Source organism: Typopeltis vanoorti, chromosome 4 (genome assembly GCF_054136105.1).
Source record: "Typopeltis vanoorti isolate ZY-2024b chromosome 4, IOZ_Tvanoo_1.0, whole genome shotgun sequence".
NCBI classification, from domain to species: Eukaryota; Metazoa; Arthropoda; class Arachnida; order Uropygi; family Thelyphonidae; genus Typopeltis; species Typopeltis vanoorti.
Window position 1 is genome coordinate 69,335,982 of NC_143552.1, and position 22,539 is coordinate 69,358,520.

Genomic DNA, 22,539 nt, shown 5'->3' on the forward strand with positions numbered 1-22,539 from the left:
CAGGATACCACATGGAATTCTAATCCGTAAACTACAACATATGGGAATGGATATAGGGTTGGTGAGATGGATAGGTGGGTGATTGATGGATAAATATCAAAGAGTGGTTTATTCAGGAGTGGAGTACAAAAAACGGCCTGTGACTAGTGGGGTGCCGCAGGGTTCTGTTCTTGGACCACTGCTGTTTAATCTGTTCATTAACGATATAGGGAAGGATCTAAGTGGAACAGTTCATTTGTTTGCTGATGATGCAAAGTTGGGTAGGGCAATAGTGAATGCAGAAGATGTCAAAGTCTTGCAGGATGACTTAGATAGATTGGAGTTCTGGGCTAAGGAGAATGGATGTCAATTTAATGTGACAAAATGTAAGGTTATGCATTTTGGGGTGAAAAGATTAGCAGCAGTATACCACATGAGTGGAACTGTACTCCAAGAGATTGATGAGGCCAGGGACTTGGGAGTGTTGGTGGATAGGGAGATGAAGTTTAGGGGGCACATTGCGAAAGTAACTAAATCAGCTCATCAACTCACTTGGTTGTTGAAAAATACCTTAACGATCAGTGACAAGCAAGTTATTGTACCTCTGTACCGAGCCTTGATAAGACCTCATCTTGACTACTGTGCCCAGATTTGGTCACCTCGGTTCCTTCTTGATGGGGAGGAAGGTTGAGAGGATCCAGAGGCGAGTGACTAAGATGATAGCAGGTCTATGGAATGAACCATATGAGAACAGGTTGAAGATTTGTGGGTTGCAGAAACTGGTTGATAGGCGGAAAAGGGGAGATATGATTGAGACATTCAAATTGCTAAAAGGATTCTATAAGATTAATTCAGGGGATATTTTTGAGATCAGGACTGGTGGTGGGAGAACTAGGGGACACCTATGGAAGCTGGGCAAGCGTGTGGTTAGCAGTGGTGTTAGAGCTGGGTTCTTTACTTTTAGATAAATGAGTGGCATAAGCTGCCAGAGCCTGTTGTGGGTGCTATGACAGTGAGCGAGTTCAAGGCAAGGTATGATAGATACTGTGAGAATGTCGTATAGTTGTGTGGACATGATGTTTAGGGCCTCCCTCGATGAGTCTAAGGACTCCCTGGAGTAGCCTGAAAATAATAATAATAATAATAATAATATTCGACCAGAAATGCTGAAGTATGGTGGTATAAGAGTCTTACAGTAGCTGCACTGCATAGTTCAGAAAGCCTGGACAGAGGGACGAATTCCCGATGACTGGAGTAGAGCTCTCATTGTACCCATATATAAAAAGGGAAATAAAACTGAATGTGAGAATTACAGAGATATTTACGAACTGAGTGTTCCTGGCAAGATCTATGCAAGTATACTTGAGAAATGATTGAGAAGAATTGTGGAAGAAAAGCTTGTGGAAGAACAAGCTGGATTCAGGCCAAATAGAGGCTGTCAGGATCAGTTCTTCACTTTACAACAAATAGTCAAGAAAGCATGGGAATATAACAAAGATCTATATTTAAGTTTTGTCAATTTGGAAAAGGCATATGACAAGGTGCCAAGAGAGAAGCTATTCAATACGCTGCAGTTATATGGTGTCAATGGGGCATTATATCAAGCAATACTTAGTCTTTATTTGAGTTGTAAGTCAGCAGTTAAAATTGAAGGAAGATGGTTTAATGTTAAATCTGGTGTGAGACAAGGATCTACATTATCCCCTCTGTTATTCATTATCCATATGGATCACATATAGATAATGAAATAATGATAATGAGATGTATTTTGCATTATGGGAGATACTGGGATAGGAGTGTTGGTAGCTTGCTCCACCTTTGCTACGAGTTGCACTACTTACCCAGGTAAGATAGTACAACACTATATTCAGTCCTGAAGATATTTTCAGGTGCAAACTTTGTTTGCTCTCACTGGGATAAAGGATTAAACTAAATTTATCATAGTCTAACCTAGTGAAAAATAAACTTTCAACATAAATTTATCATTGTTAACCTTAACCAAAGAAGCCACTAGTAAATTAAGTTGAGGACACAATTCTGCCATTATCCCAAGCAAGTTTCAAAAGCCAAAATAATGGCTTCTGTTGAAAAGGGAATACACGATCACTGCTCTAAAAGAGCTACACAATAATAACCACATTATCATAACCAAAGCAGACAAAGGGAACACAACTGTGGTGATGATTCAACAGAATATGAAAGCAAAATGCACACACTTTTACAAGATCAGTCAACATACCAAATTATAGATAGGGATCACACCAACTCGCAAAAGAATAAGGTGTGCAAATTATTGAAAAAAAGTTACTTCCTACAATTAACAAACTCAAGCCCTTCGACATTAAAACACCCAGGATATATGGAAAACCAAAAATTCACAAACGAGGTACACTCTTACACCCTATTGTGGATAGTGTAAACAGTCCCCCACACAAACTTGCTAGACTTTAGGTAAGCTACTAGCTAACTCTCACAAACAATTCTCCCTCCTTTGTTAAAAATTCTGCCAACCTAAACGTACCGTTAATTGAAACCCTTGAATTACTCAAGTCATACTTCACCCCTGATATATTTGAACTATTTAAATTCACAGTACATGTAGGTTATTTTACATGGAAAGGGAAAATATACAAACAGTTAGATGAGACAGCAATGGCTTCCCCCCCTTCCAACTTCTACATAGAACACTTGGAAAAACTAGCTATCAATACAGCCACTCTCAAACCAAGGCTTTGGCTATGCTATGTTGACAATGTGCTTGCTATTTGGCCACATGGCCCAGACACTTTAGATACATTCTTAGCACATTTAAATAGCCAACACCCAAATATCCACTTTACAATGGAACTGGAAGCAAATGACTGTCTGCCCTTCCTGGATACACTATAACTGCACATCTTCCATATGGTTCCTTATCATTCTCAGTTTATCAAAAAACCACACATATAGGGAGATATTTACACAAACAGTCACACCATCACCCATCTCAATAGTATGGTATCCTAAAAACACTAACCTACAGAGCTAAAGCAATTTGTTCCAATGACAATGCTCTCACTGCTGAACTCACTCACTCACTCACATCACAGCTTCTTAACCAATGACTATAATCCCCATAAGCCAGACAAAATACTAAATACTCCCCAGAAATCCCTTCACTGTCTACCACAGAAGACTACACCAAAACTGTCACCATCCCATACATTAAAGGCACATCTGAAAAGATATCTACAGTGCTTAATAAACATCAACTATGCACGGTATTTAAACTGTATGTCAAATCGGCAACTCTCATCCATTCACCCAAGAACTGAATCTCTTCTTTATCACATCCAGGAGTCTATGAAGTGCCCTGTTCGTGTGATCAAGCTTACTATGAACAGATAAGAACTGTGGATATCTGCCTCAGTGAACATAAAAAATACATCCGGCACTATTGCTATGGCAAGTTGGGTCCAGCAGACCATGCTTTGGATACTTCTGCAGACAGGATCAATTGGAAAAAACAAAAGTGTTGCACAGAAGCTTTTATAAGTCAGAGATTGTTCTTGGAATCAACAGAAGCCCTGAAACCTAGTCTAAACCTCAACAAGCATGGCTGTATAAATTTTCCAAAGGTTTGGGAGAGAGTCATCTTAAGACCTAATTAATACCTGCTTTCTGTCTCTCTCTGTTTTTTTTTTCTCCTCTCAATGTAGATGATGGCACCTAATTAGGACTTTAGTCTTTGTGTTGTACATTACAATTGTTCAAATTAGTCCCATTGTTATACCGGATTGTTGTTGTCTCATGTACTGTGACAAACTGTTTTTGCGCTCTGAAGATGCTGGATAGAATGTCAGTGAAATATCAGCAATAAGTTAATAAACAGTTATTTTCTTATCAGTCTGTGTTCTCATTAAAACCATTAAAATTAATCAACATTCCTTGAATCTGCCTCAGCTCTGAAAAACTTACCAAACCTCAACAAATTTGAGGCATATACACTTTTAAAGCATATAATACTATACATACAGAGAAACAAGCTGCACTACAATCTACGTGGTTTGCTAACGTTACTGACCAACCGTTATAACAATTATTGGCCTGACCTCTGGTGAAAAAAAAAAAAAACTTACTACATCGATGCTAGAGTCCTGTTATTATTATCTATTGGTTGTAAAATTCCATTGGGCTGAGGAGCAACAAGGCTATATATATATTTTAACATGTTTATACATATAAATTTCAACCATTTAGTATGGAATGGTTTCCAATACTGGTTGAAGGTTGCCTAGAGTACTGGGGTATGCTAGATACTAAATATTAAGTGGGCTGAATATGTGCCATCCAGATTCTTGGAATTTTCATGCCACCATTATTGTTGATATTTGGGTGGTTTATCAGAATTTCGCAGGCTTCCTTAAATTTTCTTTCATATACCAGGTTTTTGTATGGTGTAAAGAGTGGGTACTTTTCCAGTCAATTTGGTGTAAGGTGTTGAGAGCATGATTTGAGAGGCCCGCTTCACCAAAATTGTTATATTTAATGTGTCTTTTGTGTTCTTTTTTCCTTATAGGGATCGTACGTCCAGTTTCACCAATATAAGGTAAGGTGGCATTGATATTATAATGGTGTAGGATTCTGTTGATTTTTTCTGATAATCCTTTAATGCATGGGATGGCTATGGTTTTACTGTAATCTAGATTCTTATTTGATGATATTTTATGAATAATTTTATTAATAGTATTTTTGTTATAGCCATTATTTATAGATGTGCCGCTGATGATTTTTAGTTCTTGTTTAAGAGCTTGATGGTTAGAGCAAATTGTTATAGCTCTGTTTTTAAGGGTGTTGACTCTTATATTTTTTTGATGGGTGGTGGTATGAATTAGCATGTATGTATTGGCCAGTGTGTGTCTGTTTGCGGTAGACCGTGAAGGAAAGACTGCCTGAAGGAAGACGTGTTACCAGTGTATCCAGGAATGGGAGCAAGTTCTGATTTTCAATTTCTATAGTAAATTGTATGTGTTCATGTTGTTTGTTCAGGTGGCTAAGGAATGTGTTAAATGTTTGTTGCCCATGTGGCCAGATAATGAACACATCGTCAATGTATCTAAGCCATAATAGGTTTTAGAGTGAAGGAATCAAGAACACTTTGCTCAAAAGCCTCCATATAGAAGTTCGCAATTGGGGGGGGGGGGGGATAGTGGTGAGCCCATGGCTGTACCTTCTTTTTTCTTTTTGTAGGTAAAATTTATTTTGCCACACGAAGTAACCGGAACATAGTATGTGGACAAAGAGCTGTAACGTCGGGTGGAAATTTGTTCCATATGAGAAGAATTGTGTCACTGATTGGGACATTTGTGAAAAGGGCAGACATGTCGAAACTGACTAATAAATCATCTTTGTTGAGTGTTATGTTTTGAATTTGGTTTATAAAGTGTTATGTGTTCTTTATATAGGAGGGGGAATGACCTACCAACTCCTTGAGTGGTGACACTAATTTCTTGGCTAGGTGGTAATTAGGGCTATCTATTCTTTCTTCCACAATTGGTCGAAGCGGCACGTTTTGTTGGTGTACATTTGGGACACCATATATTCTGGGAGAGTAGGCGTAATGGGGTATTTTACTCAAACACGGTAGTTGTCTCCATAATTTTCCAAAAATGTAGTGATGAGTAAGAAATGTTCAGGAAGATAATTTTAGCAAGTGCAAAGTGAGTGATCGTTATGGAAGATTTTATAGTAGTATAAATTTGGGAGAGGAAACAATGTATAGTAGTAAGGGAATGAAGTCAGGAATTCTTGAGAATCAATACGGAGCAGAGAAACATGAGGCTTAAGAGTTTTGGATTGGGGTCCTGGAATCTGAGAATCTCATTGTCATAGGCAGATGACTGTAATAATTTTAAAAATTAGTATTGGGCAGGTCCAGAGAATGAAGTATTGGAATGAAACAGGTATCAGCAAAGCATGGAAGCTAGTTAACAAATATTTATTAGCAGCAATGAAATATATCACGTGCAAATATATCACATTGCATATCTCAGGTGCAAAAGATAATGTTATTTGTCTCCTTTCTTTTAGGCTTGCACGGTGATCCGAATGCATTTTTGGAAATTATGGAGACAACTACCGTGTTTGAAAAAATGCATAATATTATTTGGTCTTAAGTTGAATGACCAACAAAATGAAACAGGCACTGCAGATAAAAGGAAGTGTGTAAAAGTAAAAAGAAGTGGGGAACAGTTGCAAGAGGAATATAAGACTTGTGCCAGGGAAGCAACTAGTATAGCAATGAAGAAAAAAAAATAGAAAATGAGAAGAAACTAGCACTGCAATCCAACGATAATCCTAAGATATTTTTTCATTATATAGCCAGTAGGAGAAAATGTAATCAAGTTTACAATTATTAATCTCCTATCAACAATTTTCTTCCAAATCAATCTTTTACTGGTGAGCTTTCCAATATTGTCATATCTAACATTTCATGCATCTAAGGCAGTTTTGACTGAATCAATCCACCTAGACCTTGTCTTTTTCTAGGTCTCTTTCCTACCATCATGGCATCAAACACCTGTTTTGCTAACCTTTCTTCACCCATTCTATTTAAGTGTCCATATCCATGTCAGCAGAGCTAACACATTATTGAATGCTAATGATTTCTCTAATATCTTCATTTTTAATATGATTCTGCCACTGATACCATTCATTCACTCCCCTAATTTTTCTCAGAATCCTGATATCTGTGGTCTCTAGTCTTTGATCAAGTGCTTTATTTCTAACCCATCTCTCAAGATCCATAATTTAAACACCATCTTGTAGCTTAAACACCATCTTGTATACTGCTAGTTTAGTGTTTTGGTTAATTTCTCTCTTATTCCACATAAATTTATTCAGCTGGCAACCCACCGTACTCAGCTTTGCCTATTCTGTTGTCTATTTTCAGATTTTTTCTGCATCTTCACTAAAAACCGTGCCTAAATAGCTGAAATATTTTACTCGTCTATAGGAACTCCATTCAGAATGCAGCAAAAGTTTTCTATGCTTCTGCTTATTTTCATTGTTTTAGTCTTTTTATTGCTGATTTTCATACCAAATTTTTTGCAGCTGTTATTCAATTTAGTTAGAGAATCCTGCATACTTGCACTTGATGTATTTAGGAGTACAACATCACCTGCATAAAGCAGAGCTAAGTTCTTCCTTTTTCCCTCTTTTTACCTTGCGGTGTCGAGGGGTTTTCTATTCATTTAACCGCATCCTTACATAATGATAAGGTATCCTATCAAGGCTGGTTTGCCTGCATGCAGGTTGAAAAACCCCCAGATAAACTGGGGAGAAAAACCCTGCAGTCCACACACCCAAGACCGGTTAACAAGGCTGTGTCTGAGAAAGGTCCTAAGCTCCTCACGTCAATGATGGGAATCGAACCCAGGCCACTCCTTTCCCAGGCATATGGTTGGCATACGGTTGTGAAGCTCATTGCCACTTGGCTAACCATGCAGAGCTAAGTTTGACATCTCTAATTCTAATATCAGGTCTAATGCCCAGAGACATCGTGAGGAATTTTGGCGCCTATGGCCAGGAAAGAAAATTGCACCGTTCTAAAAAAAAACTTTAAAAAGCTCAATTTTTGCGCCTATGGCCGGGGCCACATTGGCCATAGCCTCACTATGCCTCTGCTAATGCCACTTTCTTTCATATGATCCATATAGATCAGTGGTTCCCAAAGTGGGTGGTACTGCCCCCTTGTGGGCACTGGAATGATCCAGGTGGGCGATAGTGGCCTCATGAGGAAAAGGGGGGTGTTGAATTGATATAAGGTAAAGCATAAAGGACTAAATTTGGTGCTGAAAAAAATGTATCATAAAAAATTTTGACGATATAACTGTTGTTTAACGTAAGTAAAGGCAGTAATGGTTGCTTTATTTAGCAAGGAAACATATAAAATGCAAGTTACAACCAATCCGAGTTGAAGTTTGATGACAGGTCTTAACAAGCAAAGTGTTCGTGGACACATACTTTCAAGTGATCAGGATTTTACAAGTCCAGTACGCATCGGCAGGAACATGTACATGTTATGACTTATTCACTGTCTAATACTATAAATACCCGAGATGTATGCAATCAGTTTTAGATTGTTTCGGAATTGTGTGACAAGTAGTAGCAATTTGATATAGTGCATAAAAATTTTAGTGCATATTCGATACCTAGTCGGTACCTTACTTACATGGACTATGCACAAAGCAAATTATTGTTGTTCCAATAAAACAGCAGGCTTCACGTGAGTATTTTTATACCTTTTCATGTAAAAATAATTTGGTTTAGATATGTGAGAAATTCTATTCTAGTAATTTTGTAAATTTAACTTTTTTTTACAGATAATATCATGGCTGAACCCAAGAAGAAATGTAGACAATATAATATCGAACATTTGAAATATGGCTTTATTCAGTTGCCTACAAACAAAACATTACCGATGTGCCTAATTTGTCAAAAAGTTATTTCAAATGAATTTGTGAAGCCTTCAAGACTAGAAGAACATTTGGCAAAAGTTCATGCTGATAATAAAATAATAAAAATAAAAAAAATAAAATAAAATAAAAAAAGATAAGGATTTATCGTATTTTTAAGCACTTAAAGAAAAATTTTTGAAACGACCAACATTGGCAGGTATGTTTTCGGCTGCTTCCAAACTAGATGATGATGGGTTGCGTGACTCTTAAAACATTTCCTTACTGATTGCTAAATCGGGAAAACCTCATAATGTTGGTGAAGAACTAATCCTACCAGCTGTTAGTGAGGTCATGCACACTCTACTGCACAAGCCAGCCTCTGATATTATCAAGAAAATTCCTTTGAGCAAAATACAATACAAAGAAGAATTGATGAAATGGCCCAGGATGTTAAAGACTCATTATGTGAGTATTTAAAAACAACCCAGCTTTCTATACAACTTGATGAGTCTACTTTACCAGGAAATGAAGCCTTACTTTTAGCATATGTATGATACATCAAAGAAGAAAACATTTGGTTTTCTTGATGAGTCTACTTTACCAGGAAATGAAGCCTTACTTTTAGCATATGTATGATACATAAAAGAAGAAAACATTTGGCAGTAATTATTATTTGCTAAGTGACACTAATCGATATTTCATGCATTGGAAGAGTTTTTTAAAGAAAAAGAAATCCCTCTGAATAATATTATTAAAGGGTTAATTGAAGTGCTGTGGACCTACCTAAGAAGAGCCCCTGATTCATATAAGTTATTCTAGGAATAATTAATTATATATGCATAATTGTTTGAGTAAGAGCGGCTGTAAACGTTGTGCGCTACCGGTATTATTAGTGTGGGGAATTTTTCTTGCCTAAACCTAATTACGAAATCGTTATTATTAGACCTAGTAACCTGCAGGGGAAAAAAAAAAAAAAAAAGAAATGGCGGCGGCATTGTCATTCCATGATTTTAATTTAGATTTCAGTCATTTCGTTAAGTGTGAAGTCTGTTATATGTATTCCTTCAATTACATAAATGATTTGTGGATGTTTAGCGCAGATGGAAGAAGAGTGTGTGCGAAGTGTGACCTGAATGAGGACCTGATGAATGTAAATATGAAATTGATGACAGAAAGTGTTAGTAACGATTGCGTTGTGAGTGCACGTTTGAAAGAGAGGCGAAAAAAATGAGAAAAAATCAGGAAAAAAGAAAAAGAGCGATTTGAAAACCGTAACGGATGTTAAAAGGGACGAAAGTGAGGCAAGAGTGGCGGAAAGAAACGAAATTGGGAGAACAAATGAAAGTAGAAATGGCGTGACACAGAAATCGCAAGTGAAAAAAATCTAAACAATAAATGATAGCGAAAAAAGAATGAATGATGGCGAAGGTTGGATGCATGTTGGACTGAAAGTACTGAAACAAAGAAAGATGAATGAGAGTAAAAGTGAGAAGAATGATAGCGAAAGTTGGACACATGTTAGTCCGAAAGTACAGAAACAAAGAAAGATAAATGAGAGTGAAAGTGAGAAGAATGATAGTGAAAGTTGGGCGTATGTTGGACCGAAAATATGGAAACAAAGAAGGATGAATGAGAAGAAAAGTGAGAAGAGGGGATCAAGAGTTAGAAAGTTAAAAAGATTTAATGATAGAGAGAATGTGTCGCAAGATTCGGAAAGTGAATTGGATTGGATGAGGCAAGAAATGAAATGGATGCAGAATGAAATTAAGAGAATTCAGGTCAAAACTATTAAAATAAATCATGATGGCATGAAAGAGTTAATGAAAGATGAGCGAGTGGCATTGTATGGCGACTCCATTATTAAAGGTGTGCTAGAGGATAAAATGCACAAGGTATGTTTTCCAGGCGGTAAAATGAGTAGAGTGATTGAGGCATTGGATATGAGGTGGGAGCGAGCAAAAGAGTTAATTGAATTAATTCGTACAAATGATTGAGAGAACAAAGAGCATGTCAGAATGAATGTCAGGAGGCTGCTTGGAAAGATAAAAGAGAATAGTGCGACAGGAAGGGTAGTCAGTGTGTTGCCTAGGTATGATTGTGGTGAAATGAGACGGAGAGAAAGGATTATGAATGATATGGCTAAAATGTGTGAGGAGATAGGAGTACAGTTTGTTAATGTGTGGAATGAGTTTGAGGGATGAAGTGAGCTGTATGGGAGCAATGGACTGCATTTGAGTAGTTATGGTGTGAGTCGCTTGGAGAGACTGCTGCTGGAAGGTAGAGAAGTGAATAGAGAGAATGAATCAGATCGAGAGGAGAGTGATGTGGAAGAGCAGGAGAGTAAGACAGGAGAGATTGAAGAAGTGGAAATGACTGGGGAAGTGAGTGGTATGAGTATAGAAAATGAGAGAATGGGTGTGTGCAAGAGGAGCAGGGAAACGGGGAGGCTCAGGGTGGACAGGGGTACACAGCGTGAGAAAGGTGGATGCTTCAAGAGGAGGTGAGAGCATGTGTGGGCAGGAAAGTAATGGGATGACCAGGGATCAAGAGGAAACAGATGTTGTTGCAAAGGGTTCTAAAATGAAGAAGCAGAAAGAGAAATGGCCCCAGTCCAGCATGGAGAGATCACATCGAGTGAGTGGTATCAGTAAAACTAGCTGTAGATCCAGAAATGAGCTGTCGTGTTTGTATACCAATGATAGAAGTATAAGAAACAAGGCAGATGAAATGGTTGCACAAATTGCGTCTGTTAACCCAAAGATTGTCGGAATAAGTGAGACATGGTTAGATGAGGACGACATCCTGACAGGAATAGAGATGGAAGGGTATGATATGTTTTATGATAGAAGGGGTAAAAAGGGAGGGAGTGCTATTGATGATAGAGAAAGAGTTATGTCCATACAAGGTAGAGATGCAAGAGGGAAATAGGGGCCAGTGATTTTGAGGCAGTATGGTGTGAGATAGAGGTGAATAGAATCAAATATTTGGTGGGATGTTGCTATAGACCTGGTGATGTGGATGGTGGTGATAGTGAAATGATATAGTCAAATAAGCTAAGCAAATAAGAAAAGGGTGATCATTATGGGTGATTTTAATTATGGCAATATAGACTGGAATGAAGAGATAGCAACCGGAAGTAAAGAAAATGAGTTTCTTGAGTTTTTGAGGGATAACTACCTCAGACAGTATGTAACAGAGGGCACACGAGGATTAAGGGTCCTGGATTTGGTTATCTCATCAGAGGATGCAATTATAAATGAGGTGTCAAATCATCCACCAATTGGTGAAAATGACCATGAGGTGATTACCTGGGTGGTTGCCAGCAATGCAAGGACCCCTGTGAAAAAAGGGTATATGTGGAACTACAAGGGGGGGGGGGGTATTGATTATGAACTGCTCAGGAGACAGTTTGCGAGTGTAGCATGGAATGAGGAGTTGGCTGGAAAAGAGATCAATGCAGCTTGGGGGGATTTTCAAAAACTATTTAGTAGATGCAATGTCTAAATGTATTCCAAGGGAGAGAAGGTTAAATAAGGTAGGTGTGAGATGGATGAATAAAGAGCATTGTGGAGACAGCATAAGAGAAGTGGAAATAACCAATTCCATGAGGTCTACAAAGAACAGGCAAGGAGGGTGACTTGGTGAGGGTAGCTAAAGAGAGAGAGGTATGAACAACAGTTAGCAAATGAAGCCAAAAAGAATCCTAGGGAGTTCTTTTGATATGTAGCCAGCAAAAGAAAGAATGATTATGGAAGGATGACATTGATTGGAGGAAATGGTATAAAGAACAGCTGTTGCAGAATGTGTGGTGGAGATACTTAATCAGCAGTTCATAAAGATCTTTCAATCTTGTGAATGTGACTTCATGGAGAGATTGAGAGCAGTTGATGATGGGGAGGAGAGACTGACTGTAAGTGAGCAAGAGGTGTTTGGGGAGTTGAGTAAACTAGATGTAAATAAGGCTGTGAGACTTGATAATATATCACTGCGTATTCTGAAAGAATGTGCCAGAGAGTTGACACCTGCCTTGACATATTTTTTTAATACGAGTCTTACACTTGGTCAAGTTCCTAAAGAGTGGAAGGAGGGCAAGATTGTGCCACTTCATAAAATAGGTGATCGAACTCAAGCATCAAACTATAGGCCTATCTCTGTGTCAGGTGTTGTGGTTAAGTTGTTGGAGAAGCTTGTGAGAACTAGGATCCAGAATAGGGTTGACAACAATGGTATAATCTTTGATGGACAGCATGGATTTGCTAAAGGGAGGTCATGTTTTAGTAATCTACTTACTTATTACAATAAAGTGACTGCTTCCTTGGACAGAGGAGAAGGATACACAGTAATATACTTGGATTTTGCAAAGGCGTTTGATAGGGAACCTCATGATAAGTTGACAGTCAAACTAGAGCAGATGGGGTTGACTATTAGATTAGTGCATTGGATTGGAGACTGGCTATCTGATAGGTATCAACAAGTTGTGTATGGGGGTGCGATATCCAGGAAAAGGAAAGTCAGTAGTGGAGTGCCTCAGGGGTCTGTTTTAGGGCCATTACTGTTTAACTTGTATATTGATGATATTGGCGAAGATTTGGATGGAGATATTCAGTTGTTTGCAGATGATGCAAAGTTGGGACGAACCATAAATAGTAGTGAAGATGTTGTGGCCTTGCAAGAAGACTTGAATAAATTGAGTGATTGGGCAAGCAAATGGGGATGTGAGTTCAATGTTGCAAAATGTAAGGTTTTAAAATTTGGAAAACAAAGATGGGATGCAGAATTTATGCTTGGTGAGAATATATATTGTTGGAGGTAGAGGAAATAAGAGATTTGGGGGTGATAGTGGATAAGGATCTAAAATTTAGGGGACACATCACCAAAATTGTGAAGACCACACAAAGACTTCTGGGAATATAGCAGAGGGCACTGACGTGTAGAAGTAGGGAGATTCTTGTTCCATTGTATAAGGCTTTGATTAGGCCACACATGGACTATGGTGCCCAGATTTGGTTACCGGGTTTTCAGAAGGATGAAGAGATGTTGGAAAGGGTCCAAAGGCGACTGACTAAGGTAGTTTCTGACCTCTGGAATGTTGACTATGAGGAAAGATTGAGAAGATGTAATTTGCAGAGTCCGGTGGAGAGAAGGAAGAGGGGAGATATGATAGAGACCTACAAGTTGGTAAGGGGTTGTTATAAGATCAATGGTGGAGAGGTTCTACAGAGAATAGTGGGAGATCAGGGGAGAACCAGAGGTCATCCCTGGAAACTGTATAAAGAGGGTGTGAGTAGGGGAGTGAGAGGCAGGTTTTTTTCATGCAGAGTTGTGAATGATTAGAATGCCTTGCCTGAGAGTGTGGTGTCTGCAAAGAGTTTGGCTGTGTTTAAGACATGGTATGATGAGATGTGTGTGTGTGTGTGATAAAAGGATCTTCTAGATGAGTCTTCAACTCCATGAGGTCTTGGGAAATAATAATAATAAGAAGAAGAATATCTTGTGGTTTGAACACCATCTTGCATACAGCTAGTTTAGTGGTTTAACTAATCTCTCCCTCTCTCTTATTCCATATAAATTTATTCAGTTGACTTCCTACCATACCAACTTTGCTAATTCTATTTCAAAATGTAATTTGCCCTCTTCACTAAAAATTATGTCTAAATAGCTGAAATATTTTACTTGTTCCATAGGTTCTATATTCAGGATGTAGTTGCTGTTTCCAATGTTCCTTGTCTTTATCTTGTGATTTTCATACCAAATTTATTACAGCAGTTATAGTGTGACACTAGAGGGATTTCTTTTTCTTTAAAAAAACTCTTCCAATGCATGAAATATCGATTAGTGTCACATCAGTGTGGTATGAAATCCTGTAGACTCAGCCTGGATTTATTTATTATTATGATGATTCAGGCCTCCATGGAGTCAAAAGACTCATCGCAGGAAGTTCTTCCTAGGAAACACAAAGAAGTCTATCATACCACTCCTTGAACTCATTGACCGTTTGTGCTCTCACCACTCTATCAGGAAATGCATTCCACGATTCAACCACCTTCCATGCAAAGAAATTCCTCACCCTGTTGTTCACTACTTCCTTTTGTAACTTCCAGGGATGGCCCCCATTGTTCTCGCTCCTTCCCCCTGTTCCACCAAGCAAAAGAACTTCCCAGCATCAATGATGTAACTACCTCTCAACAGTTTAAAAGTCTTAATCACATCACCTCTCCTTCTAACCACCAAACTCTGCAGTCCACATTCCCTCAGTCTGTCCTCAACTAACATTGTACAGTCTTGAAACCATCTTTGTTATCTGCCTCCGTACCCTTTCCACAGTTAATTTATCCTCTTCAAATCCTGGGGATCAAATTTGGGAACAATAGTCCAAGTGTGGTCTGATCAGGACTTTATACAATGGAATGACAACTCTTATCTTTTATCTATGTAGGTCAGCGTCCTACTCAGTATTGCAGCAATCCTCTGGGTTACCTTCACCATCTTTGCAATATGTTCCCTGAATTTCAGGTTTCTATCAGTCATCACTCCCAGATCTATTGCCTCCCCTACTCCAGTACATCTACTCCAACAGGGTATGCAGCCTCCCATTGATGTATCCCAAACTCCAAGACTTTACATTTTGCTGCATTAAACTGACACCCCATTCATATGCCCATCTGTCCAGTTTATTCAAATCCTCGTGCAGGGCTGCCACATCTGCACTATTACTATAATCTTTCTTAGCTTCACATTATTTGCATGAATATCCCCCTGCAATTCACTGACAATGTAATTGATATAAATATTAAACAATACAGGTCCTGGCACTGAGTCCTGTGGAACCCCACTTGTAACCTTCTGCCTCCTTGATATTTCCCCACCATACACAACCCACATTTAGGAGTATAACATCATCTGCATAAAGTATCTTGATATCAGGCTTAACACCGCTCTCCTTCATAATATAATCCATATAGCAGATGAATAACAGACGAGATAATGTACACCCCTGTCACACACCTGACTTAACATCAAACCATCTTCCTGAACCTCCTTCAATTCTAACTGCTGATTTACAACTCAAATAGAGATTATGTATTGCTTGATATAACATCCCACTTACACCATTCCATCAAACCTGACAAAAGCAAATAGTCCACCCTTCAGTTTTATATTCAACTAAACATGGATAGCTTAGGTGAATATAATCACAAAGGATGCCAGTTGAGGTTCAGTGACAAACAACATATCAGGTTGGGATGTCTCCAAGTGGTGGTTCCCATTACTGATGTTAGAAACAAGTCCACAGATGTTAAAGTAAATCAGAATTTTTTTTTTTTACATGGAGTCTTATTATATTGTTCGATTTTTGATTATATTTTTGTTGTTTTTTACAATTTTTATTTTTTATTTTTTGTGAGTTTTTGAGGAAGATTTATTTTTAACTGCAGTGACTAATATTTCATGCTACTTTTCATAGTAAGGAGTGGAGAATGAGAATGAAGAAAATTTATAGAGCATGGATGAAGGACTTGTGTTTTCACCTCCTGCACAGGAAATAACCAAGCTGCAATCCAAGCATGGCTTCAGTGCCCTCAACAACTGCTATACTCAGACTCTCACAGGCACAACCTGGCTGAGTAAGCAGCAGCAAGATTGTTCACCAGTTGATCATTACCAATAGGTCTGGTCTTTGTAGTATCTGGCAGCTGGCCTGTGGAAATCTCTTACTGCTGTCCCATCAAATAGAGAAGGTACAGGGCAACCTCCATCCACACTATGTGTGAGAAGAAAGGGAAGGGACAGAAACACTATCCGAAAGATGAAAAATTATAATGGCTACTTCATGCCTCCAATAAGCTGAGCAGCAGTGTTTCACCAGATAATAAAAATCGTCTATTACCTAGAAGTCTAGTTGGCATTTCATCGAACTAGGGAGAATACCCTTCTACTCACCTCCCCAATATCCTGTTTTTGGAAACATGGTATACTACAGGAATGTGAGGTTCACTTGGCTGGGAAGGGCTGTAAGTTGTATGATTACTAGCCTAAATAGTCTAAAAGTGTTGACTGCTCTATATAGCCCAAACACATATTCACATAATGTTTGTGTAATGAATATAGAGACATTCCATTAAAAAAAAGTGTTTTTTAATGGAATGTCTCTAAAAAATAAAAATTTTAATTTTTTAATTAAAAAAATATTTTTTATTATTATTTATATTCTTTTTTATTTATTTATTTTATTTTATATTTATATTATATTATTTATATTTATTTTTATTAGGATGAGAAAGTGGTGGAATAGATTCAGAGGCAAGTGACCAAGTTGGTGAGTGGTCTGGGATGTTCCCTATGATGATTGATTGAAAGTTTGTTGGTTACGAAAGTTGGCTGATAAGAGGTAAAGAGAGGATATGAAAGAAACATTTAAGCTACTTAAAGGGTTTCATAGGATTAATACAGAGGAAATATTTCAGCAATTGGCTAGAGGTGGCAGAACAAGTGATTATCTTTGGAAATTTTTTAAGAGTGTGGTTAACAATGGTGTGAGGACTAGATTTTCTGGCTGGAGACTGGTGAAAGAGTAGAATGTGTGTCCAGAGTCAGATGCAAGTGCTCTGACTGTCAATGAGTTTCAGGAGGGGAATGATAGATAATGTGTGGATAGTTTGGGTCTCCCAATTTGAGTCCTCAGACACCATGGAGGTGCCCATATAAGTATAATCAAGGGTTGACAAATATGCTTATCCACTCACCAATGGCAAGTAGATTTTGCTAGCTGATGAGTAACTGTGCACTGGAGTATGGAACTCCTACTGACTTACTGAAATATAAATTTAAAAAATGGCAGTCTTGGGTAAGTAAGTTTTTTTTTTTTTTTTTGGGTGGCAAGTAGGGTTTCTCATAATTTGTAGAGCAGGATTTTACAAACATCCACACTTCATGCAGTATTCGAACTCAGACTGCCAACTAGAAAGGTGGTTCAAAAAAAGAGAAACCACAAGAAGTGAAGGAAGGGATGTATGTATACATTTCGATTTTTGATTGTGATTTGATTTTTACTGTGTCAAGCAGGCTACAATAATGCATATGATAAATGGTTAGCAGGACAATTACAAACATTATTATTATTATTATGCAGGCCTCCATTGTGGGAGGTCCTTCCTAGGAAACACAAAGTCTATCATACCACCCCTTAAACTCACTGACCGTTCTTGCTCTCACCACTCTATCAGGCAATACATTCCATGGTTCAACCACACTCCATGCAAAGAAACCACTCCTCACTCTCTTGCTCACATTTTCTTTCGTAACGTCTAGGAATGGGCCCCTTGTCATCACTCCTTCCCGCTGTTCAACAAAGCAAAAGAACTCCCCAGTGTCAACCCTGTAACCACCTTGCAACAGTTTAAAAGTCACAATGATATCATCTCTCCTTCTTCTATCCACCAAACTCTGCAGTCCACATTCCCTCAGCCAATCCTCATAATTAACACTGTACAGTCCAAACCATCTTTGTTATCTGCCTTTGTACCCTTTCCAGTTAATTTATCCCCTTCAAATCCTGGGGACCAAATCTGAGAACAACAGTCTAAGTGTGGTCTGATCAGGGTCTTATACAATGGAATGATAACTCTTTAATCTCTGCAGGTCAGCGTCCTTCTTATTATTGCAGCAATCCTCTGGATTACCTTCACCACCTTTGCAATATGTCCCCTAAATTTCAGATTTCTATCAATCATCAACCCCAGATCTCGTCTCCCCTACTTCTTCCGGTATAGCTCCTCCAATAGAGTATGCAGCATCCCATCGATATGTCCCAAACCTCAAGACCTTACATTTTGCTGCATTAAACTGACACCCCCATTCATTTGCCCATCTATCTAGCTTATTCAAATCCTCATGCAGGGCTACCACATCTGCACTATTACTAATAACTCTCCCCAGCTTCACATCATCTGCAAACAGCTGAATATCCCCCTGCAATCCATTGACAATGTCATTGATATAAAGGTTAAGCAATATAGGTCCCAGTACTGAGCCCTGTGGGACCCCACTTGTAACCTTCTGCCTCCTTGAAAATGTCCCACCATACACAACTCTCTGATACCTATTGGACAGCCAATCCTGAATCCAGTTGACTAACCTGACATCCAAACCCATGTGCCACAATTTAAATATCAGCTTATCATGTGGCACCCTGTCAAAATGCCTTTGCTAAATCCAAGAAAACGGCAGTATATGTAGGCAGTAGGGTGATCCAAAATTAAAGTATCCCTGCTTTAAGATCTTGTGAAACGTTACCCAGTGATTCAAATATTGCGCAAGTTTGCAGGAATATATTGTGCATCATGCCGAAGCAATATCTGAGAGAGAAAACAAAAGAGTAGTTTCAAAATTCACTACTAGGCGCATTGTATGATGTACACAATGTAGATCTAGTAATTTTTCTGTGTGTGTGTGTGTGTGTGTGTGTGTGTGTGTGTGTGCAAGAAGTAAAAAAGTAATTTTTATGTGGGTGTGTAAGAAGGAGAAAAGCAACACAAGCATAACATATTTTTATTCACTTCCATTATGCATTCATAGGCTGTGCTGTTCAATGTGCTACCCTTCCCAGTATGCCACAAACTGTTTCCTTTGCACAGTGTGTTCAATTGAGATTGCAGCTAGTCAGGATCTAGTGATGTTGTGCACATTCTGTAATATGATGTCATTCAGTGCTGGTTATAAGGATAAACCTGTCTTTGAGAAATCCCCAGAGCCAGAAGTCACAGGAGATCAGATCAGGTGAACAAGGCAGCCATGCAGAGGGAAATGCACAGCTGATCACTCTGGATTCTGTAAAATGTTCTCAATGAACCTCCTGTACAAATCGACTGATGTGAGAAGGGACCCTGCATGAAAATGACTTTTGATTTTGATTTGATATGGGCCATGCCTGTGTATATAATATATACAGGTATTGCTGTAGCTGTAGCTATTGGCATGACACTTGTTTATCATATTACAATACCTCTTCACTGTAACTGAGTAGGTCACAGCATCTGACTGGCAAATTTCCTAAAAGAATTTTCCAATGAAAAACGAAGCTGTAAACCCACACAAGAAGAGAGTAACACTGGGTGAATGCAAAGGAATTGTTGGATTGCAAGTGGGTTTTGCACAGCCTGGAAATTATGGGTATTCACAGCTCCATTTAGGTGAAATGAAACTGAATCTCAACTTTCCAAAATGATCCTCTTCCATACAGCAATCACCTCCACTCAAGCAAGGAATGTTAAAGTGAATGTCAGTCAACTTTCCAAGTCCTGTAGATGCAAGTCCTGTGTCAGATTTATCTTTGAATGGGTAGAAATGCAAATCTTTTCAATTTTCCAGATAGTTGTGTAAGGCACAGCCACATGTCTTGATACAGCATGTACATTGCAAGAAACAATGCTGTTATTCATGGCCTGCCCAACAATGACAGTAACAACTTCATTCACTTGTTGTGAACTGATTGGTTTGCAACTTCTGCAAGTCTAACTCCCAACAATCCCGTTTCTTTAAAACAACTAATCATTAATCAAAGAGCACATGGAAATAGTGGACCTCATCAACATTTGTTCAGGCAAGGAGTGCAGCAACAGCACTGCAGCTGCACCAGCAAAGCATTTAAGGGCAAGGTTAGTGTAATCACTGTAGATGGTATTAAAAACAATAATGAAGAGAAAAACCCTGTGTGCATACTTTTTAAACCCTCCTGATATCTGCCTAGTTGTATGATATGCCAATTTCATGCATTTGGTGTTTACAACATCCCCTGGTGATGAATTCTGAAACTACTTTGTATTCTGCAAAGTGTCGCAGAATTTGGATTGATGAATGGCACTCCATAAGGTGTTCAACGGGGATACTTTAATTTTGATAACCATATATATATATATATAGAGAGAGAGAGAGAGAATGTTATGAAGGCCAGAACTGGAGGGAAGGATTCTTGTCTAAATACTTTAACCTATATCTTCAAAACCTTCTTTTAAAATATCTTTCAAGTTAATAGATATAATCCACTTTACATCAGTAATTCATTTCCTCAGTCAGAATAATGAACTATCCAATCCAAAGTAAGCTACTCTCCCCTTTCATCTGTTTTCTCCATTTAAACAACAGTAATTTGGTGCTTTGCACTCTGAGGTAATAGCCATTGCTACCTTAAAATAATATATACTAAGCATCTTGACACATTTCATCTAATATTCGTAACTAGTTTCAAGAAATCCGGATCACTAACCTTATAAACAGGATATTCCTTCTTTTCCTAGGCAGACAACACATAGCAAGAGTACTTTGCGCTCAATATCAAAGACCGGATTTCGGATCTGGTCATAATAGGGAATCATTCTCTTCTATAAAAGTATGTCTATGAAAATCGACAAAAATACACTATGTAGTGGATGTTAGTAAACAGTGTGAGCAAGACAATGGACTGAGCAACATTACGGCTTATCGAAGTAGTGTAGCATGGAGTGACAACAGTGATAAGTCCTTGAACTCCATGGAATAATAATCACAGAACACTAAAACCATATAGGGAGTAACATATCAAGAAAATAGTGATGAGCAATGATGGGGATAAGGACACGACAAAAGAGCCTGCAGTTAGCGAGATGGAAAGAAAGTGCATATGCTTATCTTTAAGAAGTTTTATCTTCAGGATCATTGATTATTGAGTATTTTTAGAAATTAATTTGTATTCTAAGTAATCCGTTTCGTCCTGGGTTATACATATAAACCTAGAGAAAGAAGAGACCGCAGATTAAGATGGAAAAATCAACTTCATCTGCAGAGCAGCAACAGACATAAAAAGTCTATACCTGAATTGCTCAGACGACGAAAACAACTTTTACATACGAAATGTAAACAAGCAGCAGCGTTAATATAATATATTATTTTTAAATGAAAGTTGACGCATATAATGACAATAAGAAACAAGTAATTTCAAATTAAACTTTAATGACTTCTTAATTTTTCATTCGAGGTAACGTGAGAAAGATCGTATCGAATCTAAATTCCTATATAACAAATAAAACACGTGCACATGTACCTGACATTTGCAGCTCCCGCCATTTTTTACGAACATAACTTAAGGGAGTAACAAAGTGAGATAAAACATATTAAAGTGAGATTTTAACATATCAAAATCACTTCATCAGATCACTATATGTTAAATACTGTACTGGTAATAAATAAGTTTTTACATGAATAATGTGCATTCAAAATTACGAATACAGTACTCATTGATTTAACTTTTTTGCATCAATTATTGCATAAATTATATAACCGAAGAGCACCATACTCACATCGTCCTCATCAAAAAGTAATTTTTTTACTGTTTTTATATACAAAACATAAATTTGAAAAATAAAAAAATAAAAAAGCTACTATAGTAACTAAGTTTTACATTAAGTTTGCTTCGAACTTGATGTAAAAAAAAATTAATAATAATAGTAGTAGGGGTTCGGAGTAGTGGTTGAGACAGTTGTAGGTATCCTCCCGCGATGAGTCTTCGGACTCCTTGGAGGTGTTAGGAATAATAATAAACAGCTTTCTCCTCTTCAATGCTGGACGAATGCCTCTCCATGCGTCCTCCATTTCAGGCGGTTTTTCCATCTTTCCACCATAAATGTCGACAATATCTTGTTCTTTTATCATCCCATCTTACCACTGGTCTACCTGTTTTGCCATAACCTGTTCTTAGTGTACATTCTGTTCTTCTTTGTTCATCTGTTGTCAGACATTCTCATCACATTTTCTACCCAACCGTTTATTGCCTTTAAAGGTCAGTGGCGCACCCAGAGGGGGGGGGGAGAAACTAAAGAAAAAGGAAAAACAAAAATCCAAAAATCTTTTTCTAATTAAAATTATTATTTTATTATTTATGTTGTGTCGTGTCTTCTATTTCTATACTACTAATGAATTAGCGATCATTGTAGATGCTCAGTCATAGGTCCTATGCGATGCGTAATGTGTATTCTCAAATCGTCTACTCAACCCCCTCCACCAAGATTAAATCCTGAGTGTGCTACTCATAAAGGCAATTTCCATTACCTTTGTTTGCTTCTTTATCCAAGTATTATTCTTTTTATCTATC

The 22,539-nt window shown here is 38.0% G+C and overlaps 1 protein-coding gene across 3 annotated transcripts in view; it reads right to left on the reverse strand.

Annotated features, from left to right (window-relative positions):
• LOC150107391 (sister chromatid cohesion protein DCC1) overlaps positions 1-21,536 on the reverse strand; it is a 280,847-nt gene extending 259,311 nt beyond the window's left edge. Inside the window, exon 1 of one of the 3 annotated variants that reach the window (XM_090391252.1) lies at positions 21,493-21,536. In XM_090391252.1, the coding sequence (XP_090247378.1) occupies positions 21,493-21,515 (23 nt within the window). In that variant the 5' untranslated portion in view covers positions 21,516-21,536. Of the gene's footprint in view, positions 1-20,679; positions 20,889-21,262; positions 21,398-21,492 lie in introns of those variants that run through there. The other 2 variants (XM_090391253.1, XM_090391251.1) reach the window with 2 other exon arrangements.
• Between the last annotated feature and the right edge of the window lie 1,003 nt (positions 21,537-22,539).